This window comes from Chionomys nivalis, chromosome 7, assembly GCF_950005125.1.
Source record: "Chionomys nivalis chromosome 7, mChiNiv1.1, whole genome shotgun sequence".
NCBI classification, from domain to species: domain Eukaryota; kingdom Metazoa; phylum Chordata; class Mammalia; order Rodentia; family Cricetidae; genus Chionomys; species Chionomys nivalis.
In genome coordinates this window covers 80,151,022-80,175,969 of record NC_080092.1, presented here as the reverse complement: position 1 = coordinate 80,175,969, position 24,948 = coordinate 80,151,022, and the positions used below count along the sequence as shown (strand labels likewise).

The window sequence follows — 24,948 nt, the reverse complement described above, 5'->3', positions numbered from 1 at the left end:
ACACATAGCTCTGTTTTCTCCTGAACCCTTTAGCTGAGCTCTCTTCTGCCCACCTGGTCCTGGAAGTTGTCCTGTAGGAAGGAAGTGGGGAAAGGTCTAGAAGAGAGGTCTGGGCTTCCTAGGGGACTCAGGGATGGGGACCATTTCAGAAAACTGGTCGGGGGAAGCCTCATCCGAGGATGCATCCCTGGGTGTTGGGGCTGCTTAGAGGAGTGGCTTGGGTTGGGGGTGCTGGAGCTGAATGAAGAGCAAGGAAGCCAGCCCACTCCTTGAATGAGCTGGGCCTGTTTGGACACCGCATTCCTTGCTAAGCTCCAGTTTCCTGCCTGGCTTGGCTACTGGAGTCTTGAGGCTGTTTCTGTGTTGTGTGGTCGGCCTGGTGGGCTTAGATCTTGAGTCAGGATAGGTAGCGGGAGTCTTTTTGACTCCCTAGTTCCCCGACCCAGGCTTTTCACATATGTGTGTGTGTGTGGGGGGGGGCACGTTGAGAAGGGAAGCCACCTTAGGTGTGTGTGTGGGGGTGCCAACTCCCCACCTCATTTTCCCATCAAGCTGGGGTGGCAGCTGCCTGGGAGGGCTGAGGGGAGGTGACGTCGTCAGCTCCTCTTGTCCGTATTAGGTCATGGGAAAGCGTAGCTGGAGGGCCTGCCTGAATCACAGGTGACAGGCCCGAGACCAGAGACAGATACACACGCATGCGATCACGACACCCCGCACAGGGTTTGGTGAAATGAGGCAGAGCCCTAGTGGTGGGAGGGGAGGGGGCCCGTAGCCACCTGGGAGCTGGCGGGTGGCCAGTGGTGATGAAAGCCCAGGGGAATGGAAACAGCAGAGAGCCTGTTGTAATCGCTACGCCCACTGGCTGCCCTATAAAGGAAGCGGACGAGCCCCAGCGCAGCACGCACCTTGGCGCCTCTCTTCCTCCCAAGCCCTCCAGCTCCACATCCGTTGCCTGCTGCCACCATGACCACCACCATCCGCCAGTTCACCTCCTCCAGCTCCATCAAGGGCTCCTCTGGCCTGGGTGGCGGCTCATCCCGCGCCTCCTGCCGACTGTCCGGCAGCCTGGGTGCAGGCTCCTGCAGGCTGGGGTCAGCTAGTGGCCTGGCCAGTGCCCTTGGGAGCAACAGTTACTCCAGCTGCTACAGCTTCGGCACTGGCAGTGGCTATGGGGGCAGCTTTGGGGGTGTCGACGGGCTGCTGGCTGGAGGGGAGAAGGCCACCATGCAGAACCTCAACGACAGGCTGGCCTCTTACCTGGACAAGGTGCGCGCCCTGGAGGAGGCCAACACGGAGCTGGAGGTGAAGATCCGCGACTGGTACCAGAAGCAGGCCCCAGGGCCAGCCCGCGACTACAGCTCCTATTACCACACTATCGAGGATCTGAAGAACAAGGTAGGGTTACAGGCAGGAGGGGCATAAACCATCTACCTTCTGCCCTCATTAAGGCCTGGAGTCCATAGGGGCTGCCATAGGGCCGCTAGACTCTGATTTGGCATCTAGGAGCTTGTGTGACTGACATCCTCCCTTGTGCAAGCTGGCATCATGGATCTCTTTTGGGGTGTCTGTTTCCTCTTCAGGCAGTCCTGAGGCCTCGTGTCAGTGATGTCTAGGCCACGAGGGCATAGGGGGAGGGCTGGTTCCATAGAGTGGAGCTGGATTTGTGAGTGTCCCCGTGACTAGGGATTTGGATGTGGGGGCGGTCTGAGAATGTGCTCCACAGCAATCTTAAGAGAGGAAGCAGGAGGGGGCGGGGCACGAGACTCTCATGGGAAATGTTTCAGGGGATTTTTCTTTGCTGGCGTCCTTGGCTTTCCTTTGTCCTTTTGTCCCTCAAGATAATGGCTCAGCAATTTCTAAAGTGGGGCTGAGAACCAGAGCCCAGATTTACCAGGGTTAGTGATTTCTGGTGGGGGTTCCTGCTGGCTAGGGAGGGCTAGCTCCTCTAGCCACATTTTTAGGGATGCTCCCAGTGATGCTTTCTGGGATGCAGAAAAATAGGGGCTTCCTTACAGTCACACCATGCTTTCTGGAGTTCAGGGACAGCTTTTGCCCTGAGGCTGTTCCAACACTCTCCAGCTCTGTTCACCTCCAGCCTGAGGCCTCTTCAGGTCTCAGGCTGGCATAGAGGAGGGTCTGCATGAGCGGGCAAGTGCTAGGGTCAGGTTTTATGTTTCAGCTCACTGGACTCCCTGCCAACAAGGGCATGCCTGCATAGGGAGTGGGTGGCAGGAAGAGGGGTTTTCTCTGAAGGCAGTGGATCCCAGCCTCCAGTCAGGAAGCCTGGCTCAGAACACGGGTCTGGGTTGAGCCACTCTAAACTCAATGACCTAATGGTTCACCATCTCCTCAGATCCTTGTGGCCACTGTGGATAACGCCAGCATCCTGCTGCAGATTGACAATGCCCGTCTGGCAGCTGATGACTTCCGCACCAAGTGAGTCCCAACCAGAGGGTTACAAGCTGATGGGGGAATCTGGGGTACCTTTCCTCATCCTGACTTCCCAGAAGACAGGGGTGAGAGATCCTGGGATCTGGGAGCTGACCCCTTAGTTGGATGAGCAGAGCCAGCAACTTGGGTTGGGAGACGATGGGGAGGAGAGGCAGGAAGCCAGTAGAGGTCTTGCCTTGTGGTGGTCCCTGGCTCAGGGTTGCAACTTGCTTCCATTCCTGTCTTGGATTCTCCCTCACATGGTCTTCCAGCTCTGGCACAGGGAAGGCAGGGGATGACACCAGGTGTCATACCTGTGTGTTAGAGTAGCCTGGCCTGAGGTCTCTGGTTCTCACTGCAGGTTTGAGACAGAGCAGGCCCTGCGCATGAGTGTGGAGGCCGACATCAATGGCCTCCGCCGGGTGCTGGATGAGCTGACCCTGGCCAGAGCTGACCTGGAGATGCAGATCGAGAATCTCAAGGAGGAGCTGGCCTACCTGAAGAAGAACCACGAGGAGGTGAGCGGACAGGGTCAGCAGGTCAGAGAAGATGAGGAGTAGGAGGCAGAGCCCTGGGGCTCGGCTGCGGTTGAGGGCGTGGGAGAGAGGTCTTGTCAGGCTTAGTCATCCTATAGGGTTGCCCTTTCTGTGGAGCACATGCATCCCTGCATCTTAGGGACCTCTTGGGCCTCATAGAGGCCTCTTCGCCTATCCTTGTCTCGCTCACAATGACATTAGAGGAGGGAGATGCACAAATGCTTGTTTTAGTTTCATCTGTTAAACCTGGGCTCCACACAGGCGTTTGGAGATTGGAAGGAAAGTTTTGGGGGGTCAAAGACCTCGAATCAGATGTCCCTGGAGAGCCCTAGTTTAATGAGGGAGGCATAGTCTGATGGTAGGGGTAGCGTCCATGCAGAACACACATACCCATAGGAGGAAGGTCAAAGGGGAAGAGGCTGGGCGGGACCAACACCTTCATCCCCTCCTCTCATAGGAGATGAACGCTCTGAGAGGCCAGGTGGGCGGTGAAATCAACGTGGAGATGGACGCAGCTCCTGGTGTGGACCTGAGCCGCATCCTGTCAGAGATGCGTGATCAGTACGAGAAGATGGCGGAGAAGAACCGTAAAGATGCTGAAGACTGGTTCTTCAGCAAGGTGAGGGCCTGCGCCCCAACAGTAGCATGCCATCTTAGGGGTTCCCTACTGTGGTCAGACTGTGTGGACTCTACAGTCAGGACCGCTCACTGCATCAGCAGAGCTGGTGTAATCTAGTCAGTCACCTGGGGGATGAGTGGGAGGTGCCTCGTGGAATCAAGGGATAAGAGTAAAGGCCTTGGGAATTTCCACCTTCACTTAAGAAGCCCGGAATCAGTACCAGAGGCTGGGCTACGTGCCCTGGCTGGTTCTTAAATGTCCTATTCTATTGCCTCCTACTTGTAGAGATTAAGCATAATGTTTCAATGACATGTTTCAGGGCTTGGGATGTGAGGAGCTTGGGGACAAGACCAATACAGACTCAGGGGAGGTCAGGAAGATGGTCACAGCTAAGGGGTGGGATGTGAATAGATCCAGGGTGCCTGTCTGGGTTCTGGGCTGAGCATACTGGGGGGGGGGGCAGGGAACATCTGCCTAGGGGAAGGGTCCAGCCTCATCCTTCTAGTTCTATGTCCTGTTTGCAGACCGAGGAGCTGAACCGCGAAGTGGCCACCAACAGCGAGCTGGTACAGAGCGGCAAGAGTGAGATCTCTGAGCTCCGACGCACCATGCAGGCCCTGGAGATCGAGCTGCAGTCCCAGCTCAGCATGGTAGGGTTGCGGCTGCTATACACAGGATGGGTCCAGCCCCTGGGACAGGGATGGGTGCAGCCCCTGGGAGGCAGTTCTGCCGATCTCACTGACCATCACCCGCTCTCCTGCAGAAAGCATCCCTGGAGGGCAGCCTGGCTGAGACAGAGAACCGCTACTGCGTGCAGCTGTCCCAGATCCAGGGGCTGATCAGCAGTGTGGAGGAGCAGCTGGGTCAGCTGCGCTGCGAGATGGAGCAGCAGAATCAGGAGTACAAGATCCTGCTGGACGTGAAGACGCGCCTGGAGCAGGAGATCGCCACTTACCGTCGCCTGCTGGAGGGCGAGGATGCCCAGTGAGTAGAGGCCACGGGGTTAGAGTCTTAGGTTTGAGGAAGGGACTCTCAGACTTTGTCTGATCTCTCTCCCATGTTTTCTTTTTTCAGCCTTTCGTACAAGCCGAAAGAACGTAAGGATCTTGGTGACCGAAAGCTGGGGTGGGGGGATGCACGGGGCAGGAAAGCTGCTTACACATCGCTGAGCCAGGGTCCCTAAGGGGTTTCAGGGAATGATGGCTAATCCCCAGTAGGCACAGGAGGAATGAACCTTCTGTGGCTCAGAATTGATGCTCAGGGAAAGATCAAGGGAGAAAGGCTGGTCCGATGAGAGCATGGAGAGAGGACCGGTTACCCTGGAGATGACAGTGACGAGTAGACCTCATCTGATGGATGGAGAGAACCTCTTTATTCCTGGTACCCTATAGATGGGCCAGAGCAGTTTTGTCTCTGTGATGGGAGGTAGAGCTATGTTCCTTGACCTGTAGATCTCAGTCTCCTGGGGGGAATAGCATCTTAATTCTGGGGGCTTCTAGTCTGACAGAGATGATGAACCCCTGGATTTTTTCTTGGGCATCTCCATGTGGTGGAGGAGACGGAAACATAGTCCAAGAACTGGAGACTATGAAGGAGTAGATATAGGACTCATCTCACACAGCACCCAGTCTACCTAGCTGCTCCCTTAAAGGGCAAAGTGGTTCAGAACCAAATAGCCTGTCCAGGCAAGCACGGCTCACACAGGGACCCCGGCAGAGTGCAGGGTGCAAAGGAAGCAAGTGAAGGCAGGAGGGTTGCATGCAGTGTGGTGCTGAGAGGTGAACGGAGACTTTGCAGTATCTGGGAGAGGACTGGGATAGGATGCTGGGCCGAGAGTGACTTTCTTCACCTGCCCATGGCCCGAATGTCTGTTTCTCTTGTAGCCGTGACCACCCGCCAGGTGCGTACCATTGTGGAAGAGGTCCAGGATGGCAAGGTCATCTCATCCCGGGAGCAGGTCCACCAGACCACCCGCTAAAGATTCAGCTCCATCTGGACAGCTCCTTGAGGCCAGCCAGAGAGAGGCAGCTTCCCTCTCTGCTTGGTAGCCTGTAGCCTCTTCCAGCCTCAGTCTCCTGCTTCAGCCTCACGCCCCTGCTTCATGCCATTAAAGCTTGTTGATCTGATGTGAACCGTGTCCTTTGTTCTGAGCACTGAAATGACCATGGTGACACTGGTGTGTGTGTATGTGATAAAAAGTCATCGTTATTCTTGCAGATAAAGGTCATGGGTCAGCTTAGACTGGGAAAGGAATGCTTAGCCTGTTTTGCACCCCATGAGGTCATCTCCCCCTGGTGGGATGGATAGTTCTGGTCAAGTCAGCCCTGGAGTAGAGGCAGCGCATCATGGGTGGCTCCAGGTAGTCTTTTGTTCTGTGAGCAGTCTCATGACCTCGGGCACTCACACAGTTCCGGGCGCTCACACAGTTCCGTCCTTCCGAGCAGTCTCGTTTCTCACCCATAAATGGACCAGAAGATCTCAGGTGCAGGAGCCTGATTCCCCAGGGATGACTCATCCAATCTGGCTCCTCCCCAAGAGGAGGTGGGTCAGGATGGGGAGAAGCACACCTACCCATGTGGGTAGAGTAGGTGGGTTGAGGGCTAGGGTCCTGTGGGAGTCTCAAGAACCCACAAGAGGAGCTTTCATGGCCTTACTTTGGGGGATTAGTGGGAGGCCTCTGCTTCTTGGAAAAGGCAGGTTCCTGCAGGGATGGAAGGAAGAACAGGCACTAAAAGAAAGACTTTTAGTGTCTCCTCACGTGAGCAGTCAGTCAAGGACAGGGGGAGTTGGGGCCCTGTGTAGGGCTATGACAGAGAGCATTAACCCTCTCCCTGGGGGTCGGTAGCCTTGATTCCTCACCTGGAGTGAAGGTGAGGGAGGGAATCTGAGTCCTGGGATATAGAGGAAGGACGGTTTCTCTGCCACACCTGTACTTAGGAACCCCTGAGTGTCAGACCAGATTCATTCTGGTGGCAATTGTAAGCAGCAGACTTAGGCACATCCTTGGTCCTTAGATGTCTTCTTTGGAATAAAATCTGGAAGCCACTGAGCAAGGCAGCTGCTTTCCTGGTTTTCTTCAAGGACTGGGGGTAGCAAAAGAAGGGGAATCCTGTCTAAATTCAATACAGGGATTTGGGAATGGGGAATCTTGAACCAGAACCAGAGATACTTTCTCTCTTCCAGAGCCAGGCAGTGAGAGTGGAACCTAAGGGTAAAGGCACTGGAGGGGTCAAAGTGCCAGAGGCCTGATGTGGTGGGAGCTTGAGGCCAGAGGAGGCTGGTGTGGAACAGCTGGAGGCGGTGGCAAGAGCTCCAGCTGCTGGAGTGAGGACTTTGGGGAGGTCACAGACCCATCCTAGACCTCGGAGGCACAGGGTGACAGGAGAGGTCAGGGAGCGGTGCTGATGCTGATGATGCGGGAATGACGAGGGGATGTTGCAGCAGCATCCGGGAGCCTCAACGCTGCCTAGACTCTGTGCCCTCAAGTTGGCACTTCTCAGCTGCCTGCCAGCAGGGACAGCTTAGATGGAGGGCAGGAGAGAAGCACACCCCCCAGTCCCTGCTGCACATTTGGCCATAACCAGAAGAACCAGCCTGAGCCAGGATGGCTCACTCCGGAGTGAGCTCGTTTACCTGAGCCGCAGTCCCAGAAAGCAGGGAGAATTTGGGGAGAGGTGCCCCATTGTGTGAATAGGGACTCCGAGGCTCTGACAAGCCGTGACTCAGCTATTCTCCCGGAGACTGACTTACCAGGAGAGGACACGGGGAGGGCGGAGTGGATCCCACTCTGTTCCAGGAAGAGAGCATGGCTCCACCTCCTAGCTCCACCTCCTACCTTCCCTCAGTTGTGAAGCAGGAAGGACTTTCCCCTTCTGGAGACTCTGGGGCTTTGCTCTCGCTGGTATGAGGAGGAGTCAGTGTGGGGAGGACAGGAGATAGTCCTGGGCCTGCTCCTCCCCTGGGAGAGCAAGCAGTGTGTTCCATGGGGATCCCCATGGAATAGCTGTGCCTATATCAGATGGCCATACCAAGTGGCTTGCTAGGGGACTGTGCAGAGAACATTAGTGGCTCTGTCCCAGGACATCTCAGACAGCTGCAGGCTACTGGGGATGAGTGCCAGAGCCTGGATTGGGGACCGAGTGGTGAGAGGGTTCACTGTCTGCCCACCCTCCAGATCCCACCATTCTGGTGGAGGCTACAGGCATGTGACTGCCCTGGCTCCCATTTCCTGTGATAGCCACAGTCCCATGTCACTGGTAGCCACACTAAGGCCTGCTGGGCTTCTGCAGAGAGATGGATGTGGTGAGTGGCACTGTTCACAGAGCAGCATTTGCCTAGTTCTGCACTCGGTCTAGAAGAAGCAGGGACAGCATTTGGCCTGCGGGGACTCAAGACATTTTAAAGGCACTCTTTCCGTGGACTGCTGAACAGGGCACGGGGTGGGCCTGACAATACACTCCACCCCATGTAGTCTGGGTCTCATGAGGAGTTGAGGAAACAGAGGTACCAGAACCAGGATGGTTCGGCTGCTAGGCCACACACCCTAGAGCCTTAGACTCCCTCAAGGGCTCCTTGTGTGTGACTGGTGTGAGCGCCTTTGGCAGCCTTGCTCTCTGCAGCAGATATCGGCCACGCAGGAGGGAGAGGCGTATAGAAACAGCTTGACCCCTGTAAATTCCTTCTGACCCTGGACTAGTCACAGAACCAGGGTCTGGAGGAACATCTGTTCGTCCTCGAGGACCTTGCTCTGTCTCCTGCCAAGACACAAACTCACAACACTAGAACACTCCTTATCAAATTTTCTCACCAGCTTGTACATTTGAAGGGCTTCCTCTGTCTTGTTCTTTGAGTCAGTGCCTAGCACACAGTGGGTGCTTCTGAGACCATAGTGAATTACTGTGGCGGTGCTTAGCAGTCTAGCAGGCACTTGCTTTATTTTGTCTCTACTCTAACATGCCTGAGAGACAGCAGTGTTATTCCCACATCTCAGAGAAGAAAGCCGAGGCTTCTCAAGGTTGAGCAGCTTGCCCTGACTCCAGGCTGCTCTCTTGTGGCTAACTATGTGTCTATCAACTGCAGGGGGCTCTGCAACTGACCCTCTGCCTTGTCAGGCTCCCTGGACACCCTCACCTTGCAGCTCCCAGAGCTGCCTCTTCCTTCTCCAGCCTGGGAATCCCTTGGGGAGCTTGTAAAAGAGTCCCAAGACCAGGCTTGTCCTGGGCGATGCTGAAGCAGGGGTTGGGGCAGAGAAGGAGTCTGTGTAAGGCTCTGTCGGGTTTGGGAACCGCTGTGCATTGAGGTGTGGCATTGGTCAATGGTGTTTCCTGGCTAATTCAAGCGGGACATGACTTCATACCTGAGAAGGGGTGGGGCAAAGGGCAGGGATGGGGGAGGAGTTCATTGCCTTGGACGGGTGCCAGCTTGACTGGACTCAGTGCCTGCCATCTGTAGCTTAGTGGTCCTGGTTCTGACAAATTTGGGATGAATATGGGTCACTTTCACAGAGGAAATATCCTGCCCATTCCTCTGCTTTCTCTGACCGCCGGAGGACCAGTCATAGTCTTGCCCTGCCAAGACCAACTCTTCAGATGGTCAGGAACAACAGGGCAGCCTCGTTCTTTATAGTTATATAGTGATATTTTATGTATTAATAAATAAAGCTTGCCTGAAGATCAGAAAAGCAAAACAGCCAAGCCACCAGAGAAGTCTTACCTCTACCAAGGCTGAACGACTGTAGACTGAGCCCTGAGCCTCTGTCTCCTCCTGTCTTATATTCCCCTTTAGTGCTGGGATTAAAGGAGTGTGACTCCCTAGTACTGGGATTAAACATGTGAGCTGCTACCTCCTGGATCTGTTTCTGCATTAATTTTGTGTAGCCCATGGCAGCCTTGAATTTACAGAGATCCATCTGCCTCTTTCTCCCAAATTCTGGGATTAAAGGTGTGTGACACCATGGCCTGAACTCCAGTGACTTAGTTTTACCCTCTGATCTTCAGGCAAGCTTTATTTATTAAAAAATAAGGGGCTGGAGAGATGGCTCAGAGGTTAAGAGCACTGGCTGCTCTTCCAGAGGTCCTGAGTTCAATTCCCAGCAACCACATGGTGGCTCACAACCATCTGTACTGAGATCTGGCGCCCTCCTCTGGCGTGTGGGCGTACATCGAGGCAGAATGTTGAATACATAATAAATAAATCTTTAAAAAAAATAAATAAATAAAATATCACTATAAGTTGAGTCCCAGTGCGGAGAGAGTGTCACACCTCTCCAGATGTCTCCTGTGGTGGGTATGTTCTGGGAGACAAGCATTGTAGGACTTTATACCACAAGAGTTCCATTCCTGTGTGTGTGTGTGTGTGTGTGTGTGTGTACACACACACAGAGAGAGAGGAGAGAGAGAGAGAGAGAGAGAGAGAGAGAGAGAGAGTTGGTATGAACCTTAGTTTGGCAGTTGGTGCTGGGCTTGAGGCCCTGTCTCCTTTCATGCTCTTAACATAAATGTTCAAACATTTTACCTTCTGTAGTTGGGGCTCGGTGACCTTCGGTGACCATGACACCCAGTTCCAATCTCAAGGGAGATGGTCTGTGGTTGGACATGAAATCCAGGCCTATCCAGACATTAACAGACTGGTTCCCCCAAGATTTTTAGATCTTTGCCAATTGTATTTGGGGTTGGAGTAGTATTCAGTTCCCCCTTCCAGGTCTTTTCCCCTCAGTAGATATTTCGGCTTTGCTCTTATCAGGCTAGAAGTTTGCTTCAGAAGGGTCTGACTAAACCGGCTTCCCAAAGAGAGAACAGAGGGAACATGGGTGGGCCAGATCAAGGCCCTGAAACAGAGTGTCAAGATAATGGTGGTGACTGACTTCAGACGGGCTAGTTCAGGGCCCCTGAAACAGGTAATAAGAGATAATGGGTCGCTGGGCGGTGGTGGGAGGCAGAGGCAGGCAGATCTCTGTGAGTTCAAGATCAGCCTGGTCTACAAGAGCTAGTTCCAGGACAGTCAGGGTTACACAGAGAAACCTTGTCTTGAAAAACCAATTAAAAAAAGGAGATTATGGGTGATAGTGGGCCCTGTCAGTCAGATTATATTAAAGCAACTTTGAGAGTTGGTTTCCAGGGGAGCCTGTGCTGAGGTTTGTTCTCTTTACCCTAGTAAACTTTTCTCTTTAGGGGTGCTTAAACCCTTAAGCATATTTTTGCACATTATACATAGACTTACACTAAATTCTGGACAAAGTGGACTTCTAAGAAAAGCACACCCCTTTCCTAGAAGTGTGCACCCTGGGAGAGGCATCTAGCACATGACAGAGTGGAGGAGAAAACATGAGCCCCGTGCCTTCCAGGGTGGGGGCCGTTGCTGCTCAGTCCAGTCCCCTCTTGTCTACTTTCTTCCTTACTTGTTCTGACCAAACTCATTACTGCTTGATCTACCAAAGTGTTACATTTGGATTCTTCTCTTCTTGAAGCCCAAGACTGGAGACCATATCTGGGGTCAAGACCAAAGAAGAGGGAAGACCCGTAGAGTATTTTAACCTCTGGTTGAGTGGTCAATAGACCACAATGAGTTACGGTAACAAAACCCAAAATTTCCTGCCCTAGCAGAGCTCAGCCTCAGTCAAGACCCTTTGGGTTCTTGTCCCTTCAAGAGAGAAATAATGGGGCAAGGACAGAGTTCAGTGCCATGGGCCTTGCTCCATGGTATCCAAAAGACTGTCTTTCGGTCCAGACTCCATTCTTCTTCTCAGGCCAAGACTGTGCCCGCCATGCCCAAAACTCCTACTAAATACTATAGGGAGGTAGGTGACAATTAAGACTTACTTGCCCCTGCCTGAAAAACTCATGGTACCCTTCAGAGTTGTTACTTTGTGGCTATAAACCTAGTGGCAATGGTTGGCTTCCACCTCTTTCTTGTTCTTCCATAGTCCTACAAGGTTAACTTAAGGATCAACAAAAAGATCTGAATTGAGAGGTGCCAAGAAAGAGGTTTGGGATGGTGGAGTCTTCAGGGGCTGATGTTCTGGGGGCCCCCTGAGCTTCCTGTGTTCTCACGCCTTCATGTGTCGATCGACGGTGGGGATGACACCCACCTCGGACCTGCTTCTCAGAACTGTGTGGCAAGTGTGACAGTATCCCTGAGCAGTACAAGGAACAAGACAGTGGTGCACACTAGGTGAACAAAGCCACCAAGGCCAGCCTGAAACTGTCGCCACCAGAAAGATGCTGGGCAGCTAGCTCCTGGGCAAGATGGTTTGGTTTCCGCATGGGGACTCTGAGGTCCATGGTGGGGTGGGGTGGACTGGAGGTAGGGGTGGGAAAACACAAACAGTATTAGGAGCAGGATGGGATTTCCTCCTACTGCAGCCCCTACAGATCACAGTGCGGACCTTGAGTAGGTGAGGGCAGGAGGTGGCGTGGAGGCTCTGTGTGCTGGGAATGAATGCTCTCTAGGTGCAGGGTCTTATGTTAGGGACCAGGGTATGGAGGTGGGCGTGGAAGGCAGCTAAGATCAAAAGAAGAGTGAAGTGGCTGGGACACTGAGGTAGGGTCCTCCAGGCACGCTTCTTTGTGATTGTTATGTGTCCTGCAGCCCCTCTGGACAAGATCCTCCCTTACCGGGCAGTGAGTGAGAGGTAGGATGGTGTGTGGCTGCATAGGGCATGGTTGCCATGGTGTACGCCTCTGTGGACATCCTGGTGTCTAAAAGACGGCCTTCAAAACTAAATTAGACCCCATGGGGAAGGGAACCCTTTGATTTTTAGAACTAGGAAGAATTATGCTACCCAGCCCAGACTTGTCCTTGTGGAGGAAAAGCCGGCAGAGAGGGGAGGTGAAGGGTTTTTGGGTTCCACAGTGAGGAACTGAGCTCTACGGCATGGCGGGTAGGAATCCCATGACAGCATCCCAGGACAGTCTGGGATAGCATCAATGGGGCTCCTGCCACCTGAGGTTCTCACTGTAGGGCAGGGAGGCTTGAGCGTTGACTCACTGCCTGAGGACGCAGCTGCTGCCGACTGCCTGCTTCAAGGCCTCACTGTTGCTGTCCCCTCAGGCTCCAGGAACAGAAGCCGATTCTGGGCCACATAGCCTGAGTCAGGACTAACTCTGAATTGTGTGTTTTTCTCCTGGCCCCACACCCCCAGAACTGGGTGGGAACTCTGAGCCAGCACATGGAGGGGAGGGAGAGTCCACCCTGGGCTGAATAATCCAGAGTGGGGAGTTGGACGGGACTGAGTGACGAAATCCAGAGGGGAACCCAGAGTCAGCAGTCATGGGGCCCCGCCTTCCCCAGGCAGATATAAAGGAACCTGGTGTCTGAGGCTCACACAGCATCCACATCCTTCCTGAGCTCTTCTCTCTTCCTGCTCGCTGACTTGCTCACTCTCTCACCTTCCTCGACAACATGACCACCTGCAGCCGCCAGTTCACCTCCTCCAGCTCCATGAAGGGCTCCTGTGGCATGGGTGGTGGCTCTAGCCGCATCTCCTCTGTCCTGACTGGAGGATCCTGCCGGGCTCCCAGCACCTATGGGGGCTTGACAGTCAGCTCCTCTCGCTTCTCCTCTGGGGGAGCCTGTGGCATGGGAAGCAGCTATGGTGGGGGCTTCAGCAGCAGCAGCAGCTTTGGGGGAGGCCTTGGTAGTGGTTTTGGTGGTGGTTTTGGTGGTGGCTTTGGTGGTGGCTTCGGTGGTGGCCTTGGTGGTGGTTTTGGCGGTGGTGATGGTCTTCTGGTGGGCAGTGAGAAAGTGACCATGCAGAACCTCAATGACCGTCTGGCCAGCTACCTGGACAAGGTGCGTGCCCTGGAGGAGGCCAACACTGACCTGGAGGTGAAGATCCGTGACTGGTACCAGAGGCAGCGACCCAGCGAGATCAAAGACTACAGCTCCTACTTCCACACCATCGAGGACCTGAGGAGCAAGGTGGGTGGCTCTAGCGGATGCAGCGTTGAGAGACTAGAATTGCTGTGGCCTTTAGGAAGCCACTTCTAGAGAATCTGATACAGAAGCAAGAAGACTAAAGACTTTGGAGGCTAATGGGCAGAGTTAGCCAGAGAAGTGGCAGAGGGTCTCTCTTGAACATTCCAGCTTCAGCTGGAACTGAGACCCTGACTTTTAGTGCTCTTGAGGCTACTTTGTGTTGAATGCTCAGCTCTTTAACTCTGGGCCCCGGATGGAGGGGGGTGGTAGATCTTAATGCACCCTGCATGTCCTGAGTTGGGTGGAGAAGTAACCAGTTGTTTGAGGAAGATGTAGGAACTGACCTGCCAGGTGGGTGATCACTGGGTTTGGGGAAACTCCTTTACTCCCCTCTGCCCATCTCCCTTGAGCAGAGAGTGCCTGGCTGGCTGGTCAGACCTCCTATCTTTGCATTTCTGTTCTAGATCGTTGCGGCCACTCTGGCGAATGCACAGCCCATTTTGCAGATCGACAATGCCAGGCTGGCAGCTGATGACTTCAGGACCAAGTGAGCAGACATCATGCTGGCCAGAGGGCAGAGGGCAGGGGAAAAGAGTTGGGCTGTCCATCTGCAACTCTGATCTCTGTCCTCCCAGGTATGAACATGAGCTGGCCCTGCGCCAGACCGTGGAGGCCGACATCAATGGCCTGCGCCGAGTGCTGGATGAGCTGACCCTGGCCAGAGCCGACCTGGAGATGCAGATTGAGAGCCTCAAGGAGGAGCTGGCTTACCTGAAGAAGAACCATGAGGAGGTGGGGCTGCTTCTGGGTTTGGGGATAAAAGACTTGTTTGGTGAGGTTCCTAGGAGAGGTGACCACCCCCTTGTGATCTTTCCTAGGAGATGCTTGCCTTGAGGGGTCAGACCGGTGGGGATGTCAATGTGGAGATGGACGCAGCACCCGGTGTGGACCTGAGCCGCATCCTGAATGAGATGCGTGACCAGTATGAGCAGATGGCGGAGAAGAACCGCAGAGATGCTGAGGCCTGGTTCCTGAGCAAGGTGGGACTTACCTTCCCTATATCCTCCAGGACTCCTGGACAGGGAGACTTGGGAGAGCCTCACACCTCCTCCTTTCTTCTGTCTCAGACTGAGGAGCTGAACAGAGAAGTGGCCTCTAACAGTGAGCTGATACAGAGCGGCCGCAGTGAGGTGTCTGAGCTCCGTAGAGTGTTCCAGGGCCTGGAGATCGAACTGCAGTCCCAGCTCAGCATGGTATGAGGGACCCCACCCAGGCAGTCCCCTAGTCACCATTCCCCAAGAGGGTCACCATCCACCTCCCCTTTCCTTTTCATGGGAATGAGACTGGGACAGTCGTGCTACCCATGATAGAGATGGAGAAATTGAAGCCAGGATGTTGGGAAAGCATCCCTCCAATTTGTCTCTTCCAGTTACCCCGGCTGGGGTCAAGATCCATGTGCCTGTCAAAAAAAAAAAAATGTGCCCAGACAGTAGGGCAGAGACACAGTGACCATCGCCACCAACCTTTCCCCTTTCCTTCACTCACAGAAAGCATCCTTGGAGAACAGCCTAGAAGAGACCAAGGGCAGATACTGCATGCAGCTGTCCCAGATCCAGGGTCTGATCAGCAGCGTGGAGGAGCAGCTGGCTCAGCTGCGCTGCGAGATGGAGCAACAGAGCCAGGAGTACAATATCTTGTTGGATGTGAAGACAAGACTGGAGCAGGAGATCGCCACTTACCGCCGTCTGCTGGACGGCGAGGGTGTCCAGTGAGTTGGCCCTTCGTCCCTGTTCACAGCACCTCTGCCCCTGTGACTCCCAGCATAACTAACGCTCTCATTTCTTCTCCCCATCCCAGCAGCTCCTCCTCCCAGCACTCCTCTGGCCAGTCTTATTCTTCCCAGCACTCCTCTGGCCAGTCTTATTCTTCCCGAGAAGGTAAGGCCCCTGGAGTCCACAGCCCAACTCTGTGGTATAAGGGTCAAGCCGCTCGTCCCAGAGCCCTGGACCTCCCTTTCCCTATCCAGCAGCTTGCTTAGCTCCCAGAGCCCACCTCACTTTCTGTTTCTCTTTTGCAGGCTTCTCCTCCTCTCACCAGCCCCGGTCCATCCTTAAGGAGCAAGGGTCATCTAGCTTCAGCCAGAGCCAAAGCCAGAGTTCCAGGAACTAGCCTGCTTCACTCAGAGCCCCCAGGTCCATGCCAGCCTCACATCCTGGAGGCCTGAGCCAGGACCCTGTTTTCTTAGCGCGGTCCCCAGCTGTCTCCCCTCCCCTCTGCTGGTAATGGGCTAATAAAGCTGTCTTTCTGGTTGATGCAAACTTGTGTGATCTCCTTGTTTAAGCCGATGGGAGAGGGGTTGAAGGGGGGCTCCCAGGAACTCCTCTGGGGTCCACACACTTAAAGAGATGCAGAGAACTGATTGTGATTCAGAAGATCTTCCAGGAGGCTTCCAGAAGTTCTCCGTGCCATTGGGGGGTGGATGAGGGGGCATACAAGGTGGGAAGATATTCACGAGCGTGGATGGCCACAGTGTGAGGCCTTCTATAGAGGATCTTTAACTATCTTCTTCTAGGGCCCCTGTCAGACAGGTCTAGTTAGGGACATTTTAGGGTTAAATACTCCCGGGATTTGGGGAAGTTCGTGTGTGTGTGCATTAAGGATAACAGCACATGGCATCTGGAGGTCTACTCCAGGTCTTCGGTCTGGCTACAGCTCATGTATTTCTATCAGCCCCATCCCACCTGTTCAGGTAGTTCTCCCCAAAGATTCCTAAGCCCTGAACTCCAGGGTTGTGCTTCAGAATAACTCTTCGACACATAAGTGAACACTACAAGTGTGCTTCTGAGCTCATGCTCATGTGAGCGTCCTCCCCCCCCCCCCACGCAGAGGGATTTTGGTATTAAAGGGAAGGCAGAGCCTTGGGATGGCGTCACAGCCAGGAACAAAATCTCTCTTCTCCTAGCCTGTCCTCTCTCCTCACCTTTTTCGTTCCTTCATCTGAATGTTGTTGAATCCCTGGGAAACATCTGCTGCACATGCCTTCCTCCCCATCTCTTCCTCCCCATCTCTTCCTCCCCATCCCTTCCTCCACATCTTCTCTCATCTCCACAGCTAACACCATTTCCATAGCTTTTCCCCTCTCTCCCAGGAACTGGGTGTAGGTGTCTCTTTCCATCCGTCTCTCCACTCCCAGTTTCTACCAGGGATCCCTTTGTACAAGAACCTGCTCAAAGTCAGGAAAACGGAGCTCAGCACTCCCTTACTCAAGGGCCCGTGATGGTTCTTTCTTGTACTCAGCCCTTCCCTTGCCACTCCCATGAGTCAAGTCTTCCTGACTAATTGCATGGTCCACACCTCTCAGGCACTGTTCCTTTTGGCTGTCTGTCTTCCAGAACTAGAAGGAAAAAGTCAAGTATGAATAGTAGCATAATGTGTATGTGTGTATGTAAGCAAGCATGTGTGCCCATGTGTGTGTACATGAGTGTGTGTGTGTGTTCCACCTGTGTGTAGAAGAGCCATTCCCCAGCTGGCTCCTAACACCTTTCAGCCTCGGCCTCTTTCTTTTTGGTATTTTCTTCTTTATTTTAAAATGCCAATCTCCTACTTCATTTCTGGATTACTCAGCTCCATCTTTTAACCAGATGCTTCCTCGTCTGTCTGAAGGATGAAGATGTACTTCTTATATGGCATGGACCTTCTCCATTTTCTGAACAGAATCAAAGTTTCAGTTAGATAAACGTTTACATTATTGTGACTATATATTATTCATAGTCAAATCCCATTTTTATAGTATATTAAGTTTCCTTGGATTAAACATGTTTTAACCCAATTTGTTTAGATTTTCTATGTACGTATCATTCACTTCCCTCTGATTTACTGTTGAATATACGTATCCTCTTAATGAGTTAACATTGTGGGATTTCTATCAGTTTCATATTGAAGATACCTTTCCAGGGGTCTTTTATCCTCCTGTTCCAGTCTGCTATGTGAGCGCTCCCTCCCTCCCTCCCTCTCTCTCTCTCTCTCTCTCTCTGTCTCTCTCTCTGTCTCTCTCTTCCTCAACTATTTTAGGGACTCACATATTCTGGCTATTTTCTAAGAAGCGATTCATATGGGTTAGCTTCTTTGTTGTTGTTGTTGAACGTCTCATGTCTGGAGAGATCTTTTGTCTACTCTCACTCTTGACAGATGGTTTGGTTGGGTGTAGAATTCTAGGTTGGACACTGTTTGTCCTCAATGTCTGAGGCTCTTGGTGTTGCTACTAAAAAGTCTTGTGCTGCTTTGGCTGTGGATCCTTTGCCCTGCTCTGTTCCCAGTCTCTCTATGGGAACTTTGTAGTTCTTTTCTTCCTAGTGGAATGGGCCTTGATGCAGTCGTGTCTTCTGCCTTTGGATTGGGCATGAGTTCATACGTCTAGCATGGAAACTTAAGTTCTGGAAAATTCTCTTACTTTTATAGTTTCCTTTCTCTACTTCCTCTCTTTCTGTAACTCTTTTCTCTTCATGTGTATCTCATATGATTTTCAATTTTGTCTTTTCCCTGTTATTTTTTGAAAAAAAAATTCTTAATTTTGTCAACAAAATGTATTATTTAAAGTTTAAAAAAAACTGTGATGTTTTTGATATTCCATAGCTCTGGATATTTTGTCAGTAGGTTCATTATTATTATTTTTAAATTTTTGGTCTTTTCAAGACAAGGTTTATCTGTGTAGCGCTGGCTGTCCTGGAACTCGCTTTGTAGACCAGGCTGACCTCGAACTCAGAGATCTGCCTGGCCCTGTGCTGGGATTAAAGGTGTGCGCCACCACCACCACCCACTGTCTGTAGCCTTTAGTTCTTGACTTAAGATACTTTGTCCCTTTGGCCTGTTAGTTGTGGCTGAGACAATTCCATTTCTTTTATTTTCTTCTTCTAAGTGCCTCTTTTTTGTTTTTGTTTTTTGACTCCATCTTTCATACCAGAAACTCTTCTCAGATTCCTTCTGGTCCTTGGTAGCCAATCACATTTAAGAGGAAGGTACAAAAGATCTGTTTGGAGTGTGTGTTCGATACAGGGCTGGTCTTGTAGGCTTTTTTTTTTTTTTTTTTTTTTTTTTTTACTGCAGATTGATTTGGTGGGGAATAAGCCATTTTAGTGAAGTGCCCCGGATGTCTCTAACTTTTTGTGTGCGTTGTAAAAACTACCTACCAGCTTTCTGGGAGCTGGGGGATGAGAAGGTCCCAGTCTGTTAATTTGTAAAGTTTTAGTTGACCATTTCAGTGTGTTACTTGGGTTCTTGGCCCTGGTTGTTGTTTTCGATTCTGATCCACTGTGGAGTATTTTTTTTAGAGTTAATGTCCAGATTCTTCTGGTCCAAAGCGAGAGTGGTCGGTAGTTATCAGGAGCACTGAGGGAAAGAAGAACTATGGAGATCTCTAACCCAGGGCTGAAGAGGTGGCTCAGTGGTTAGGAGCACTGGCTGCTCTTCCAGAGGACCCAGGTTCAATTACTAACATCCACATGGTAGCTCATAACTGTCTGTAATTCCAGTTTCAGGGGATCTAATACCTTCACACCAGTGCACAAAGATAAATTTAAATAAATTAAAAAAAAGACATTTTACCCATCTTCCTGTTTTCTTGAGATAGGGTTTCACCATGTAGCCTAGGCTGGTTTGAAGTACAGCTGGCTACTAGGCTCCTGTTTCCAGCTCGGCCTTACCTTATTCTCAGGGGTGTCTCGGGTCTTTGCTGGCAGTGACGTTTTGGGGTCCTGATGTGGGTCTGCTTCATTCTTGCCCTCTGCCTGGGCGAGCACTGTTTTCTTTGTCCAGATTCTAACATGTCACTGCTGTAAGCCCCTTTGTCCTTTGAATGTGACTCTTCCTCTTTGTCCTCATGGATTTTATCCAATTGCAGTCACCCTAGTGGGGCTTAGAAGGCGAAACTAAACCACACATTCAGCTTGTCATTTTAATCTGAAACCCCTGCTTTGCGTAGTGAAACTATATTCATCATTCAAAGTTGCTGAGCTTGATTCATTATTTTACAATAAATAATTTTTGTTAATTGTTCAGCAAACACATCTCCCTCTTTATGGTCACCAACCCTGTTTTTCAGATTATAGGGTGAACCTATGAGTCATATTCAAACCTAAGTCCCAATACCCCAAAGCAAATACTTGTAACAAGTTTCTTATTTTAACACGCATATGGAAACACTTACATATAATTACAGCTACAATACATTGAATTCATTTTGCATTCAGCTTTTTCCCATGGGTGTCTACTCCGAGAACCTCAAGGATGCTAAGCAAGGAGTCTACAACACAGTGACATCCACTCTCAATTTGTATTAATATTATAAACGAAACACGTCCCTGCATTACTAAAAGCTTTATCCATTTTTGGTGTTCTTCCCACTATGTGTGCCTGCTCTTACCCCGGAGAGAGCACAGCAGAGAACATCTTTCTACATAACACTTTCATAAGTCAACATTTTTCGATTGTTCCCTTAGGCTAGTTCTCGGAAATGTAATTACCAAATGAGCTGATAGAAATGTTTCAAGGTCCTTGATTTGAATTGCCAAATGGATTTCAAGAGGCATCATGCCAGTCTACCTGTTTGCCGGCAGGGAACCGGGGTGGGGTGTGCATTTCAAGGCATGCCTGCGCCAACTTTGAGCAGCGCCTTCCAAGCAGTTCCTCAGTCAAGTGATTTGTTAGAGCTGATGTCATTCGGGGACCCTTATACAGAGACACTGGTGCTCATGCTCAGGAATCACTCAGAATGAGATGTCAGAACACTGGCTGTGGATCACACTTTTCTTCTATAGCCTCCAAGACTCCATAATGACCTTATTTAAACCTGAACGTTTTGTGAAGATGACCACCTGCAAATACTGTAGTTGAGTTTAAGTGTCTGGTTTCCTAATACTATTGACATAAAACTGCAGGAGTTGAGTTCCTCGGGGAGAGGGGTGGCATGGACAGAATTCAAATGACAACAAGGCCTAACATAATCAAGAAGAAGTACTCTTGGGGCTTGGCAGTTAATAAAACCCCTTGAAGAGCTGGAACAGCAATTTTTCCGGTCCGTTGCTGAATTTCGCAGACATGAAACAGTTGCCTTTTAAAGGCCAATATTGGTCTGGGGGTGCAGCCTAGTTGGTAGGGTGCTTGCTTAGCATGCACAAAACTCTGGGTTCGATCCCACAGTACGACATAAATCAGGGCTCACCCCTGTAATCTCAGCACTCAAGAGGTGGAAGCAAGAGGATCAGAAGTTCAAGGTTATTTTTGGTTATGTGATTTGAGGCCAGCCTGTAATTCACGAGACCCTGTCTCAATGAGCAAACCACAGACATACATACCCCGCAATTTTAAGATGGGAATGGGGCCTTGATTCTAGAAGCTTCCCTTAGACAAGGGAACCTGCTTTTCCACCTGGAAATGCCTGCTGATCCAAGTCCCAAACCAACCCTAGTTGCTTCTTGAGCTCCTGGGCCAGGGTGAGGAGACAGAGTACTCACGATGTGCACTGTTGCTTGTCTGTTTGAACACACCCTCAGATTCCTTAAGCCTGAGTTAGTGTCAAAGTTTGTGAAACACCCTTTTAGATAATTGCTAAGACAATGACTAGCGTAAGAGTTAATGATAGCCCGTGCCTCGCCTCTACTGATGCAAATTAACGAGTTGTGAGCCTGTGAGGTTTACTTTCTTTGGGCCTTTTGTTTCCAAGAGCTATAAAAAGTCCGGTGTTTCTTCCCAGTGTCTGAGAGAAGCGATTTCTTACGCTAGACCGCCCACTGCCGTGGCTTAAGACCTCTGACGCTCTCTAAAGACAAACAGGCGAAGCTTGGTGTTTTGTTAGTCAACAGCCGCCTTAGACTGTGTCTAGCAAGGAAGGATGGCTCAGTGACGACGGGTGGGGTGAAGCCATGGGGCTGTGGTTCAGAAGTCTTTTCTCCCAGGCTTTCAGGGAATCTTCTCAGGGGAGTTTCTGGAGGGCACACTTATCACCTGGACACAGGGCAGCCTCATGTTGTAGAAGACAAGTACTCTTTTTGAGTGGTGGTGGTGGTGGGGTTCTTGACCTGGCCTTTCCTCTAATGTGTATCTGGTTGCTATGGAGACAGATGTAGGTCTGTGTCCCTTCCCCCAATAGTAGAAGGTCCCTGATGGGGATTTTGTGCAGAAGGAGGTAGGCAAATATGACAGCTGTTCTGGAGACTTCCTTTCTGATTCTGCCTCTTGTTATCACACCTGGTCTCAAGAGTCCATCTTCTTCCTCCAACTATAACATTTTCACACACAAAGTGAAATCCCCTTCCCTTTCCTGCTTTTCTCTATGAAAAAACGGAAAAATAAGAAAGAAAATCACATATCCATCATTTGATGCCCAGAGTTTTAAATCCCCCAGGCTATTTTCCAGTCTCATTATCTATGAATATGCACAGAAGATGATTTCCAAGTTTCTCAAGGGCTTCATTTAATGTTACATTAATAGAAAAAAGAATCAGTGAGAAAGGACTGACCAGCCTGGAGCCAGGGCACACCTGCCGAGGCAGCTGCTCAGGAGGCCGAGACAGGAGGATCACTCGAGCCCAAAGTTATTTATTTATTTTTCTGTAGTTCCTGGGGATTGAAGCGAGAGCCTCATGCACACTAAGCAAGCGTTATATCCAGTCTTTGGTCTTTTGAACTGTTCATAAACTCAAGATTCTTCTACTTGTGCCTCCCAAATGCTGTAATTACAGGTATGAGCCAAAACAGCTCTCCTCGCAGTCTTATCTAAAGTAGGAAATCGATGAGGTATTCAAGAAATCAGTGCCTTTTTTTCTTTCTATTTTTAGTCCTTTTGGAGACAGGGTGTCATGTAGCTGAGGCTAGCCTCAACTCAGTTGAGAATGACCTTGAGCTGATGCTCCTCCTCCACCTCTTAAGTGTTGAGGTTATAGACCTCATTCTGCTTCATCAGCTGTCGGGGACCAGCCTCGACAAAAATACCTCTTGCCAGAGTAAGGGCATGGGGATCAGAAAAGGTAGTAAAGAGTATGAGGATGCGAATAAAATAATAAAACAGAAAACATAGGCTAGTACCGGGAGGGAGTTTCAGTGAGTACTGAAATCACCCACATTTGATTTTCCATACACTTTTGTACCCCAGTACAAAAGGGGGAAGAATCAACAGAAGACTTCTTTAACATGATACAAAGGACAACTGGAACAACTAATTGCTTTAACACTTTAAGACATCAAACCATTAAGATTTTGTTGTTTAGGCAGTGAAGCCACTCTAGACCAAGTATCCTGAAGGCAGCCACTCCCCAGTTAACCTCCTATTACAAAAGAAGGAGCAGACATACGCTGGCATATCCTGACCTTTTTCAGGAAGGAGTGGATCTACCTGATGGGCCATCTTAACGTCAAAAGAACCAAGTAACCACGTCCTGAGTCAGGATGCGAGCAAACTCCAAACTCTCTGACCATCAGACAAGGTGGAAATAGGCTCACATTTTTGGGCCTCCACAATCAGCTGATTCTTTAGTTTTCAATTTTTTTGTTTAATTTCTTTTTTTATGGTGTGTGTGTGTGTGTGTGTGTGTGTGATTGTAGGAGCTGCGGTGGTCTGCATTCCCGCCCAGCTCCGCACGGCTAGCTTTACACCCAAAATAATTACACGGAAACTGTATTCTTTTAAACACTGCCTGGCCCATTAGTTATAACCTCTTATTGGCTAGCTCTTACATATTGATCTAACCCATTTCTAATATCCATATTGCCACTTGGGTGTGGCTTACCCGGACGAGTCTAACGGGCATTCATCTCGGAGAGGAGAATCATGGCAACTGCCTAACTTGGCTTCTTTCTCCCAGCATTCTGTTCTGTTTACTCCGCCTACCTAATTTTCTGTCCTATTAAAGGCCAAGCAGTTTCTTTATTAATTAACCAATGAAAGCAACAGATAGACAAATGACCCACCTCCATCATGTGATGGAACCTAGCTAGAGCCTTGACCATGCTGGATTCTATACTGAGCTCCATTCCAGGCCCTGTTACATTTTTGTACCCTATATTCACATGCACACACGATTTTATGCAGATGTAGAAAATGTGTTTGCTTTCCTGTTTCACTTGGACCACTTTTCCTCTCTCCCGGCCCTCTCCACTCACATCAACCTCTGATCCCATTCCCATGTTATCTGCACTAATCGCCTCTGTGTGTCCTTTCATTCTTCAGTTGTTCATATATCACAAACATACGATATGCAGCTATATAAATGAGGGGTCAGTTATTGTTTATTTCACACAGGTAAAGGCAACACACTGCAGGTGTTTTTCACAGAGTGTATCTCCACAGTACTCAGGGGGAATCTCTCTTTGCCATCTGACATCCATTCGGGGCTATCTGGCTGCCTAATACTGCATACTAAATATCTCCCTTCTCCTCCCTTCCCTTCCCCTCTCCTCTGTGTGTGTGTTTATTAGTGAGGCTTATTAGCTAGTTTGGGCTATGCAATGAGACTTTGGCTCTAAAAACCAATCAAGCACTGTAGAGCTTGCTTGCTTCACATACCAAGGCTCTTGGTTCTATCCATAGCTCCTCAGAACAAACAAAACAAAACACCAAACCAAACCAATTATCCAACCAAACAAAACCCGACCAAAACCCAGACCAAAATATGTTTGCCTGAACTAACTAAATCTATGCTTATGCACGTGCGTGCCCGTGAGTATGTGCATGTGTCAGGCGAGGACAGAGAAGGGTGTCAAATCCCTCGGGACTCTAGTCACAGGCAGTAGGGAGCTGCCGAGTGGGTGCTGGGAACTGATCTTGGGTCTTCACAAGGGCCACAAGGGCTCTTAACTGCTGAGCCACCTCTCCAGCCCCTTCCTTGTCAAGAGAATAGATTTGTAATTTGTGTTGTGCTCAGTATGACTGACTATACAACTTAAAAATGACAACCCAAAGAAGAAAATAAAGCTGAGTCATGAATGCAGACCTTGCAGGAGCAGCGTGTGTGTGTGTGTGTGTGTGTGTGTGTGTGTCTGAGACAAGGATGAATGGTAGGCCCTGCACACCTGTCTGAGTTTGTCTTCTCCCCTGTGCATTCAGATATTATAACTTAAAAGGGTTCACGTGAGGAGTCAAGGCTGCAGGAGGTGGGCAAAGCACACACTTTACTAACCCCTTCCCTCTCCTTTTTGACGGTTTCTCAGATGGCCCAACCCGTTATTGCCTCATTTGCTTCTTGCAGCAAGGCTGTAGATAGACATCTGTGTCCTGCCGTCTAACGTCAAGTCAGATCAAGCACCTCCTCCTGCTGCCACTGTCAAGCCTCCTAGCCGACTCACCAGCCTGATTCATCCCTTTGTACAGGTGAGGAAACTGGGACTCCAAGAGGCTGAGCAGCTTGCCCTAGGATCCATGATTGGCAGGCGAAGTAACCTCATTTGACTAGGTTTGTA

General features: G+C 50.5%; 2 protein-coding genes across 5 annotated transcripts; both read left to right on the top strand.

The window, feature by feature from the left end:
* Window positions 1-942: 942 nt before the first annotated feature.
* Krt17 (keratin 17) lies at window positions 943-5,676 on the top strand. 3 transcript variants are annotated; one of them, XM_057774137.1, is made up of 9 exons: window positions 1,169-1,241; window positions 1,286-1,395; window positions 2,354-2,436; window positions 2,792-2,948; window positions 3,424-3,585; window positions 4,110-4,235; window positions 4,349-4,569; window positions 4,660-4,682; window positions 5,469-5,676. In XM_057774137.1, the coding sequence occupies exons 1-9, from the start codon at window positions 1,169-1,171 to the stop codon at window positions 5,561-5,563; spliced, it is 1,050 nt and encodes a 349-aa protein (XP_057630120.1). In that variant the 3' UTR covers window positions 5,564-5,676. The 3 variants fall into 3 exon arrangements, with proteins under 3 accessions (XP_057630118.1, XP_057630120.1, XP_057630119.1); XM_057774135.1 differs by having other exon boundaries at window positions 943-1,395; XM_057774136.1 differs by lacking the exons at window positions 1,169-1,241; window positions 1,286-1,395 and adding an exon at window positions 1,837-1,895.
* Window positions 5,677-12,984: 7,308 nt separating this feature from the next.
* On the top strand, window positions 12,985-15,669 carry Krt16 (keratin 16). 2 transcript variants are annotated; one of them, XM_057774303.1, is made up of 8 exons: window positions 12,985-13,503; window positions 13,965-14,047; window positions 14,136-14,292; window positions 14,379-14,540; window positions 14,628-14,753; window positions 15,048-15,268; window positions 15,361-15,437; window positions 15,578-15,669. In XM_057774303.1, the coding sequence occupies exons 1-8, from the start codon at window positions 12,985-12,987 to the stop codon at window positions 15,667-15,669; spliced, it is 1,437 nt and encodes a 478-aa protein (XP_057630286.1). The 2 variants fall into 2 exon arrangements, with proteins under 2 accessions (XP_057630286.1, XP_057630285.1); XM_057774302.1 differs by having other exon boundaries at window positions 15,358-15,437.
* Window positions 15,670-24,948: the final 9,279 nt, after the last annotated feature.